This window comes from Alligator sinensis, unplaced genomic scaffold (assembly GCF_000455745.1).
Source record: "Alligator sinensis unplaced genomic scaffold, ASM45574v1 scaffold844_1, whole genome shotgun sequence".
In the NCBI taxonomy this organism is placed as follows: domain Eukaryota; kingdom Metazoa; phylum Chordata; order Crocodylia; family Alligatoridae; genus Alligator; species Alligator sinensis.
In genome coordinates, this window is record NW_005842715.1 from 109,562 (window position 1) to 121,009 (window position 11,448).

Consider the following 11,448-nt stretch of genomic DNA (forward strand, 5'->3'; position numbering starts at 1 on the left):
TAGTAATACAAAGGGGGCCTAATTTTAATGTAAGCATTGAACAACTGGCTGGAAAGATAAAACTAATCCTTCATAAGCTGAGAGAAAGAGGGGATTCATGCTACTGACCACCTGATTCTTTTCAGTTTGTACCATGCTATTTTTAATCAATGATAAGAATAGTTGTTTGAAAGGCTGCTACAGCAAATTGTACTAAGCCATTTCCCATGTGTTGCTCTGCATCAACAGGGGGCGTTTTGGTCAAGTTCACAAGTGCACAGAGATATCAACCGATCTCAATCTAGCGGCCAAAATAATAAAAGTGAAAGGAGAAAAGGAAAAGGTAATGATGTGTGTGTAACTGGGCAGTCACTGCACTTCTCGCTTATTACAAGAATCTGCACGTCCTTTTTTAGAGTCTATTTAATTTGTAGTACCGCATGACATTCTGCAAAATCAGTCTTAGCAAATATTTACTTAAATTTGCTATATACGATTTGTTCATGTTTGTAATCTCACATTTGGTGTTCACCAGCATGTGTGAGATCAGGTTCTTGTTTGCTTGAGGAGTCTGGGGAGTGGCTGTTTTATATGAATGCTCTTATGTGAATGTGTGCAAGAGTATTTATTCTTAGCTGAGTGTATTTGCTACTTGTGGTTCACTGTTTGCTGTTTTCCTGTGCATAATGTTTCAGGAGGAGGTGAAAAATGAAATTAACATCATGAACCAGTTAAACCATGTGAATCTGATCCAGCTTTATGATGCTTTTGAATCCAAAAACAACTTCACCTTGATTGTGGAATAGTAAGTTCAAATGATATTAGGACCTAACATCAGAACTTTGTGACTGCTCTCAAGCCATTGGTGGGTATGGGAAAATGCATCAAGGTATAGGAAAAATTATGAATGTTTCTGGACCTGAGTAAAGGCTCCTTTCATTTTCTAAATGAAAAATGTATATTTTTAGGAGCCAACTCTTTAAGGTAAAATGATTATATGATATAATTGTAACTTAAAAAGGTAAGAATATCATTTTGTATTCTGGAGAGTATAGAAGGATTTATAGGCTGTCACAAAAAGCAGAACTTCAGTATGCTTTTTTTCATTAGTGAGCATATGGTTCATAGACACCACACAACAGTATCTACTGGGATCCATAAGGATTATTGGTGTTAAGTTAAAAGTCATAGTGGAGATAGAAGGAACAGAAACCAGACAAGAGAGAGGTGTGTTTACAGCAGCTTTGAAAATGTGACAATAGAGAGTAGCAGTGAAATTGTGGAGGCTCAAATAGGAGAATAGAACTGGATGAGTAGAAAGAATGGAGACAGGAGAAGGGTTTGGAGAAGGGAGGGTGGGGAAGAGAGAGAGAGCAAGACTTTTGCAACTATGTAAGTGCTTAAAAGTGCAGATAGGCATCTTCTGGGATTTTCCTAGGTGTCTTGTCTATTGTCTGCAATCTAGGCACTTTGGATAATTCAGCTAGCTGCATTTTTACATGCTCAGATGCATTGCAAACCCTGACCAAGAGAGATTTTGGTGACAAGTATGCTACAAAAACTGGAGCTAGACAGTTAATGTAATCTAGGATAAATTCATGACATTTTCACACTCCCGGTATTGTGAATAATAGCTGAAGATGACTCTACATTTGGATTTCATTTTAAAGACAGTGCTTTTTATGGGTGCAATTATAACCCATCTCAAGTAAATAAAATAAGTAAATAAATAAATAGACGGGCTGAAAATAGTCAGCAGTTTCTTGTTTTAAAGAAAATGGGATCTTCAAGGAAAAGTGGTGGCAGAAGAATTGCATTGCCACTTCAGAAGCAATTGGTTAAATGCTCTAAATAGGGATTACAAGGGAATACACCCAACTACACATATTAATGAATGAAAAGGAAAATAAAAAATATGAAAGACATTTAGAATGAGGATATTTAAATCTGCCACTTATTTAATTCTGTTGTCTTTTTGAACTCATTCCAGTTGCATCTTGAATTAATTTCCATTTAATATTATATATACAGTAACATCATAATCTTATAGAAAATTGGCATAGGTTATAATCTTTTCTTTTCCTCCAGTCTAGTAAAATAAGTAATGAATAAGTGGATGAAATTTGCCAGTACTAGGTTTATAGTTTGTTAATTTTTCTTCGAATATGAACAGGAAGGTTGCAGTTCAGCAAGGTACTTAAACTGATGCCTGATTTTAAGCACATGAATAATCTCACTTAAATCAGTGGGACTACGGTTGTGCCTAGCATTGTGTGTTATATCTTTCTGAATTAGGGACATTGTTTTGACTTCAAAATTAATCAAACCAACAATGAACTTGAATGGATTTTGCATTTTTTGTCATCATTTTAGTCTTGATGGAGGTGAATTATTCGATCGAATCACAGATGAAAACTACAATCTGACTGAGTTGGATGCAATACTTTTTACCAAACAGATATGTGAAGGAGTCCATTACCTACACCAGCAGTATATACTCCATTTAGATCTAAAGGTCAGTAATTGCAGATTTTAACTTGTTCTTGTTTTGCTGACCTACAGTTTGCACTGTGTAGAGTCCACATGGATGACAAGCTGCAAATACGTACAGGGTTCTTCCTTTTCCCATTATAATTTATTTTTAAACAAAATTGACTGACTTCATACAGTGGCTGCAAAGGATATTGTAAATTCATTTTTTTAATTGCCCATTTAATGGCTCATCTTCAATATAATGAACTAAGCAAAAGTTTCACCTGCTTTTGCAGGTTTTAGCTTAGAAACTTCATTGCTCTGTTTCTTGGTTTGCCACCTGAGAGAACCAGTATGCCCTGCATCGCTTCGTCCTGTTTTTTTTCCTATAATTCTGTTAAAAGACCTGCCATCTGTCTTGCCTTTTCCTGAGATGTTTGTGTATGCCTGTGGTTGCCTGCTTGAACCGGAGGCATTGTAAAATGTTAATATGTTCCAATGATGTTTCTTCAATAGATTTTTGAAACAGGGCTCTCATTTTATTTATTTGTTTATATATTTGTATGGTGCTTAGCACAAAGCAAATTATTCTGGCTATCCTTCCAATGCTAGTGCACTTACAGCTGGTAGGGTTTTTTGTGTGTGTGGGTAGCAGGTGGGGTTTGAAAAAAATCTTTTATTTGAAAACTAAAACTTTTTCTTGTGTCTGCCTTGACCAAGAAAGCAACTGCTTTGCAGGTTTCTTTTTGGCCTTCAGGTTTACACCCATGCTTTCTGACTACACGTTGGGTTATGACCACAGTCACCTGGCCCACTAAGCCATTCCTTTCCAAAGGGATCAGTCTTGTCCTTCTCTAAAAGGGGAATCCTTTCAAATGCATTACATAATCCCTCAGCTGTGCCAAAGCTGGGAATAGTAGTTCATGGCGGCAGGAAGGAATTCTAATTCCTTTAGGGCAACCATCCCCTTCCATGGAGAGGGTGGTAAAGTCCCTCTGGAAAAATCTCTGAATATTTTACACTTCTTTTTCCACAAAATTGGCCTGATCAAAAATAAAAGATGCCTTTGCAGAGGTGGAGGAGGACATTTACACATGTGAGCTGTAGGAAATGTGATACTGTTCCCCCTCCAGTTCCTAAGTAGATCTGCAAAGTAGTTTTTTTCTGCACAGGTTCCCTAGGCAACCTTGTGCCCCAGATAGGCATAGCCAGTCTGGGAGAGGACCACAGCTCTGCACTGATGTTCATGCTGGAGTGGTGGTAGCAGTATTGGCCCAGTCAGCATTAGCAACATCCACAACTGCCTATCACCTCTTTATTGTGCTGTCCCTGTGAGTGTACTATGTAGAACAAATAATCCTAGACTCTAGCATTTCCAGCAGCTCTTTCACACAGGATCTGTGTGAAGAGGACATGCAGCTCCACTCGTATAATTTTGCTGGTACTGATGTCTCATCTCTGACAGCCTGAGATCTGAGAGGGGAATTTCAAACAATCGGTGCAGTCAAAGGCTGGCTCCAGAATGAAAAAGAGCGTAATGCAAAAAGGCCAGAAGAACTCTGCAAAACACTTGAGATTGCCAGTGCAGAAATCCATCAGTTGCTAGAACAGACTCTCATTTCCTGATGTCAAATGGTCTTGCTTCTTTGGGATGTGATTATTTTCCTTGAGGGGGAACCACATCTTAAGTCTCTGCACAGTTATTTTCTTAAACCTCAGGCCATATTTTGCCTTTGATTATTTTTTCATCAAATGCTCCTTTATATCTATATAACAGAATTTTGCCTGTGGTACAGGGATAGATGAGAGCCCTAGGCAGTGAATGGCAAATGACACCTTTGTTCTAAACTGCTATAGGGTGAGATTGACTTGCATGATGGATAAATTTGTTCTTGCGAATCAGCAAAGAACCTGAATAGAATTACTTTCAAAATCTTTCCCCTTAATTTGTTCTTTATCTTTGCACTTCAGGTCATGTTTCTGGCAACTCTTATTGTAATAATGTGTTTCATAATTCCACTGTCATTTATTTAACTAAAATAATACTGTTCTCCGTTTGTAGCCTGAAAACATATTGTGTGTAAATCGCACTGGAAACCAGATTAAAATTATTGACTTCGGTTTAGCTAGGAGGTAAGGCAGCTCATTTATGAACTAATGAAAAACCAATGACTTTATTTATTTTTTTGTTACAAGATTTGGTTGTACACTGTGATGTTAAAATGATTTTGAAATGTGACTGAGTGATGCAATACGCTCCTTCAGGCATGAAGGAATATGAAGCATTGTGCAATAACAATCAAGTTATCCTTTCAAATGACACTTTTGGGGGCCTAAAATTACATTAGTATTTTAGTTAACTCAAATAATACCCTGTGCAAAGCACTTACTCCAAAGAGTCTTTGTGAAATAGGAATCGCATGGCTCAGCTTTCCCTTAAAGGCTCTACCTGTCACCTTACATAAAGCCTGCTCATTATGGTTATGGCTAAGGGGTGAGAATATAAAGTGAATTAGTCACAAGTCTGCAGTTTAATATGGCTGTAAATGTGGCAGTATTATTTGGTCTGTATAAGTAAATGCAATGCATCACAGAGCAGGGGATAATAATAACCTTTCTAAGGCACTGAGGTGACTGCACCTGGAATAATGCTTTTACTTCTAGACGCTACATTACCAAAAAGATATTGCCTAATTGATGGAGACAGAGTGGTACAACAGAAAAAACAGGGGGTTAGATGGGACTGACTTAAAGACGGGCAAAATGATTCATATGCATAATTTGGCTAAATGAGAACAAAGAGCAGGCATTATCCTCTATAAATGTTTAGAGCCTAGACAATGACATGCATGTACTCTGATGTAAAAACTAATAGTAGGCAGATGATTAATAACTGCTACACTGGGTAATTCCACCCAGTCCATTATAGAAATATCCCTGAAGGAATCGGGGGTAAACCTCCACTGATGGGTAATTTTATATCAGCATACCGGTTGCTGCATGGTTTATTTTGGGGTAATCATTTGCAAAGTCTTGTTCCGCCACCACCTGGTGGTGAGCCACTATAATAGCACCTACTGCACCAGCTCAGGATAGCTTCTCTGGATCATGGTATAGTACAGAGGTGTCAACCAGGAGTATGGGTAGAAATAAATAGACTTGAGCAAAATTAGTGTTTCAGGGAAAGGGGTGGCCAGGACAAATAGATTTGTTAAAGCATAATTGGAAGCAGGAGTCCTCACAGAAGTGAACATTTGGTGGTGGGGGGAGCAGTGGCAGCAGTTGCTGCTCTCCTGCTGCCAAACTTACAGTCCTGTGGGGAGCCCAACAGGCCAGATAGCACCCTGGATATGCATGCAGAGGTAGCCCAATCTGAACACACAGAGCTGGATGGGGACCATGTGGGCCCCAATCCTGCAGCTCAGGGCCCCATGAGGTAGTGCAGAGCTATGGGAGGTGGTGCGGGGCTGAGGGAGGCAGTGCAGGGCTTTGGGAGGTGGTGTGGAGCCTGATCCTGGCTCACAGGGTCTGATCCATCTTGTGGACTGGCCCTGAGCCACATCTAGTTGGTGCCAGCGAAAGGTCAAGTACCACTGAATTGGTACATTAACCTGCCACATCATTGGTTAGCAATGCTGATAGCAACCCTTCCTCAGGGTTCCATCTTGGCATTTATTCTGTGCTCAGAAGTTATTTGTATCACTAGAGCTGTGGGTCTAGAATATACCTGATGGTGGTGTTGCTGCAAGAGGACAGTTTTTTTGCAAACGTGTAGTGTAATTACAGTCTGCTGTTGGTGCTGATGTCCCTTTTTGTTTCTGTGAAGGTACAAACCTCGTGAGAAGCTGAAAGTCAATTTTGGCACTCCAGAATTCTTGGCTCCTGAAGTAGTGAACTATGACTTCGTTTCGTTCCCAACAGACATGTGGAGTGTAGGCGTCATCACATACATACTGTGAGTAAGCCCTTGTGGGGTTATGGTCATGTCATTTATATGCTGTGTAAGAGAGGCCCATGGAAGGTATTTGCCATGCTGGAATTCGGCAAACTATGAGAGCCCATTGAGGGAGTGAATTTTTCTTGCTATACTCGCTTCATTACACAAGAGAGAGAGCCAGTGCAAGGGACTATCACTTGCCATTGGGCTTTAAGAACCTGAAAGAAAGAATCTTCATTCTAAATATTTAAACATCCCCTTTTCTCTAGCCTTCTTCCTGCCTATTTAGTCAATGAAAACAAATCCGATCAGATTTGGTTTACTCAGACCAAGGGATTGGTTGCACCAAACATAATCCAACTTTGATTTCAATCAGTTACTGAACTATGGGATTTATCATGTTTTAAATCTGGACCCTTGGGAGCCAGATCCATCAATGCTGTTTGGACCCAAGATGCACCTGCTTGTGGGGAGGGGAGAATTACTGCTGCCTTGAGTAGAATTACTCAATGAGCCTGTTTTAAATTAACTTTGTGGGGTTAAAATTCTTCCATGGGTTTAAACTTGGCTCATCTACACAAGCTGTCTAACTCTAGAGGCACTGACATGACTCTTTTTTTCCTTAGCTGTTTTCCATGGACAGGGTAACTTATTTTAAGTTTATGGTGAAGTAAAAAATATGGAATTCAGTGCTAAACTATTGCATAAAGACACCTGGGCTCAGAAACAAACTGAAAAAAATCTTGGACAGGACTGTTTCGAATTCAAACTCAGACTGGACATAGACCTTGAAACAGTGCAGCTCACAAGCATATGTGTAGTTTTGGGTTGATGAATTCTAGCATTCCTAGTTCTAGCTTTCCTGGATACTAGCATTCCTAGTTGGCAAAGCAGTTAAGTACCTGCTTACATCCTCCAGGAGTTCAGTTTCTTGCGAGGTCATTAATCTTGATCGCTGAGTTGCCTGAGTGGGTTGCTAGAGAGCGATGAGAAGCATTACTTAGCTTTATTGCTCCAGTGTGTTCACATCCCTGTTAGTCCAAGCAACTAGGAGCTAAGCCATGAACCTACTACAGTAGGTGTTGCACTGCTCCTCAGCACACTTTCTAGCTGAAATAGTCATTTCTGTGTTTCTGCTAATGTCATTCCAAAGGAGAGAAGCATAGTGAGGACACAAAGGAGAAATACACATTCCACATGTACTTCCTGCCCATTTTCCTCACTCTCTGTTTTTATTTTTTTTAGACTTAGTGGCTTATCTCCATTCCTAGGAGAAACTGATGCAGAGACAATGAATTACATAGTGAACTGCAGTTGGGATTTTGATGCAGAAGCTTTTGAACAAGTATCAGAAGAAGCAAAAGACTTCATTGCCAAACTCCTTGTGAAGGAGAAGAGGTACCTCCTCCTCAGTTTGTTGTAATAGCTTTACTACTTATAATAGGTTCTTCCTGGCTAAATGTATCTGTCATGGCCAGAAGTTAGTTGCATGACATTTCTTTTGCCATGTTCAGTCTACTAGGCAATGTAGTGGTGACCCAGACTTTTTCTGAAAGAAGAATACAATTAATCTTGCTCTAGGTAAAACCTGTCATAGCTACTGCATTGGTTGCAACAGGGGTAGAATTGAGGGTAGATGTGATCACTGGTGTTTATTGGAGCCTTTCTCATATGACCAGGAGGTAGTTCTTCTGTCAGTTTGGCTTGTCTACATGCACAAAAATTGGAAAAATATGGTCTTATATTTTAAGAAACAAGAAATCAAGATATATGAGTTATGCAGTTCTAAAAACTGTATTACTCTTCAGAAAAGTGCCCTAGATGGACTTGAAGAAGCATTTGGGACCTTTTTCTGTGCTTGGATTATCTCTCTCAACCCCCACTGAAACTAAAGGAAAGTATACGTATCATATTGCAGCACAGAATTTGATTCAATGCGGTGAATGAAGGCTCGGAGACCTATAAAACCATGACTCATGAATGGGATGGATAAAGTGACAGAGCCTGATGGAAATGGCCTACTGCATGCCTGCAAGTCAGTTGATAAAATTGCTCTTTATATTGCAAGTGAGAATCATCTTGCTGATTGTCAGATCTCTAAAGTGGTCAACCCCAACACAAGTGGTGTGCAGCTATTTACATTTGAAACAGAAACTATAAGTATCCTCTAGACTAGGGGTGTCAAAGATGTAGCTTGGTAGACATATCTCACCCACAGAGCCATTTCATTCAGTCTATGGGACTCCAAGGCCCAGGAATTCGGGGGCAGGGTGAGTGTTGTGAGGCCTGTCTGACTTCCAGTGTGTGAAGCCCCACAGAGGACATGTTCTTGTTGAAGGAGTGAGCGATAGCTGCATTGATCCCTATGGCTCCCTGCTACTGCTAGTCCCACTGTCAGAGGAGAGCTCAGATCTGGCCTGTGAGGGGTCTCATGGTCTGATTCCAGGCTGGGGAACCAAGGGAGTTTAACATCCCTGCTTTAAATTGTCCTTCTTGTCTGCTGAAGCCAACAACGCAGAATGTGGTTGAATAGGGCCTTTCTAGCTGGTTAAGGGAGGAATCCTTATCCCATACTTTTGATCTAGGTTTCCATATGGATGCTGTCTTTCCTGTTAGTTGAGTAGGCATCTGTGTGTCTGTCTAAATATACAGCAGGGAACAATCTTGTATTGCCAGGGAGATGGGCTAGATACCAGTGTTAACTACTATCTCTATGTATCCCTGTGTTCTTTGATTCTCTTGGCACAGTCCCCCACAAACTCCATGTGTCCTGCCATTCTTATTCCAAAAATCACACACACGCTGATGAAACCGCAGCTGCTCTAAATAACACAGCAACCAACCTAAACAGTGCTCAGGAATAAGGGGAGAGGGGAAGGGTTCATGTCAATGTAAAAGGCTCCCATAGGACTCCGAGCACCACATAGAGGGTAGGACTGCAGGGCTGCTCTCTGTGCAGGACCTCTGCACCAAGGTGAATGGTATTTTTGTGTGTGTTTGTCACATCAGTGTCAGTGAAAAATCGCTGAGCCTTTCTGCTGCAACTGGACCAAGGAACACTGTGCAAAGGACAGCAGGGGTAACAGTGTGTTTTACATTGAGGCCATTTGCAATCTGTGTTTTCCACAGCTGCAGGATCAGTGCAACACAATGTCTGAAACATGAGTGGTTAAATGACCTGCCTGGCAAAGCCAAGAAATCCAAGCTCCGCCTCAAGTCCCAGTTGCTGTTACAGAGTTACCTGGCACAGAGAAAATGGAAGGTAAAGAGACAAATCCTGGTAACTGCACTTCCACCAAAAAATATGATTGCCCAGGGCAGGTGGAGCCTTATTCTTTATTCACTGTGTAATTGTTTTCTTTTAAAAATGGGGATTTTCTTGTATGTGCAACCTTAGGAATTCTGTTTGCAGTTGTAGATTTGACTGTTCACTCCCCTTTTAAACCACAGTTTTCATATTTGATATGTTAGTCCAAATTTTTTGCTCTTATTTTTGATTGGTGTCCCAGAAATCAGTGTAGAATTCCAGGGTTCAGAAACTTTGGACACCTTCTACACAAAACCAGGGTTGCAGCTGATTCAGTTCTATTATCCCGTCTTCATTGTATAGCAAATGTTAGAATGAAAAAACCCTCTTCAGAGAGGGCTAACACACCAACCATGGCATTTTTAATTTGTGGGAAGTTGAAGGAGACCTAATGAGATCTGTTCCATTTTTGACTTGCTACTGAGAACAGCAAGATCTTGCTAATGATAGTGACCTGAAGATAAAACCTTATTTGCTTTTTTAGACTCTCAAATTTGTTGTCCCTTGAGTTAAGACCTTTGCACTCGCATTTATAAAAAGCATCATCCTCTGAAGGTATACTGTTACACATTTGCTAACTGAGATGCAAGCAGCCTTTTGTTCACAGTATAACCTCTCTGTTCTGCAGCCACAAGCGTGTCTCTAGTACAAAGCATTTCATGACTCCCAATGGGAATGATTCAAGTGTCATCTTCTAACATCCTTAAAATGATGCTAATTACAAGCAGCTGCTTTTCCTTTGATCATGCTGACACCTTGAATGCCCAAATTGCTGCAATTAGTGTCTCTATGTAGGTAACAGAGTGGCTATTGTCCAGACAGGGTGATGAGGGACCTTTTTGTTTGATTCATTATGACTTTTCTTTGGGGGATTTATTTACCTAATATCCCTGTGAGGGAGCAAGGTCAGTGTTATGGTCAATGTAACTCTTTTCATAGGCACTGCAGAAGAATGGGAGTGTACTTTGAGTTAATTGACTTTTCAAGGGTGGCTGAACACTAACAGTACAAGAGGGGAGTTTTACTGTGGATTATCATTCTCTCTGTTTTCACTGAGGATATATCCTGAGATTTTCATAAACTAGTGTTCTACTTTGCTGCCTCTTAGTCGATACAGTTACATTTCCCATCTTAAATTAATCTTTCTAGTATTTACAGAAATATTTGGTACAGAGGTCTGGAAGCTAGGAAAACTGGGGTCAGTTTCACCCTCCAAGTTGCCAGTAGCTCAGTTATGCTCATACCTCGTTTTTTTTCTGTTTTGCTTACAGAAACATTTCTATGTCGTGGCTGCTGCTAATAGGCTGAAGAGGTTTCAGAGCATGTCTGTCAACCTTGTGTAAGCTGCTGTGGAGGATCCAGAATCCTCAGAGCTGCAGATGAGGCTGAGACAAAAGGACTCTGTTTCCCGTGGTTTTCCCCACCTTCCTTTCTGTACAATATTTTGATTTCTGGCCTCTTTACATGTTATGTATCACAAGTGTGCTTAGGTTCTAGAACTGCCTTGGAGCCCTACTTAGAAATGGTTTTACAAATATTTATGAATTAAAGGCTTTCATAATTATTTTCTATTTTACAAGCTTACCAGCTACTAGCAGTGATCTAGAAATATGGTTCACGTGACATCAACTTCTGTTCAAGATCAACAATTAAGTTATTTGAGTGGGACTGACTTTTTTTTTTTTTTAAGGCTTTGGAATTTTTTATACGGGCTTGGCGGGGGAGGGGGAGCAGGGCACTTTAATTAGAGCGG

At 40.3% G+C, this 11,448-nt stretch overlaps 1 protein-coding gene across 2 annotated transcripts in view; it reads left to right on the plus strand.

Annotated features, from left to right (window-relative positions):
• Positions 1-11,442, plus strand: part of MYLK3 (myosin light chain kinase 3) — a 45,405-nt gene extending 33,963 nt beyond the window's left edge. For both annotated transcript variants that reach the window (XM_025216246.1, XM_006034260.2), the window contains exons 6-13: positions 229-322; positions 675-784; positions 2,353-2,494; positions 4,514-4,584; positions 6,278-6,406; positions 7,634-7,786; positions 9,518-9,650; positions 10,967-11,442. In XM_025216246.1, coding sequence (XP_025072031.1) covers positions 229-322; positions 675-784; positions 2,353-2,494; positions 4,514-4,584; positions 6,278-6,406; positions 7,634-7,786; positions 9,518-9,650; positions 10,967-11,038 — 904 coding nt within the window. In that variant the 3' untranslated portion in view covers positions 11,039-11,442. The remainder of the gene's footprint in view (positions 1-228; positions 323-674; positions 785-2,352; positions 2,495-4,513; positions 4,585-6,277; positions 6,407-7,633; positions 7,787-9,517; positions 9,651-10,966) is intronic.
• Positions 11,443-11,448: the final 6 nt, after the last annotated feature.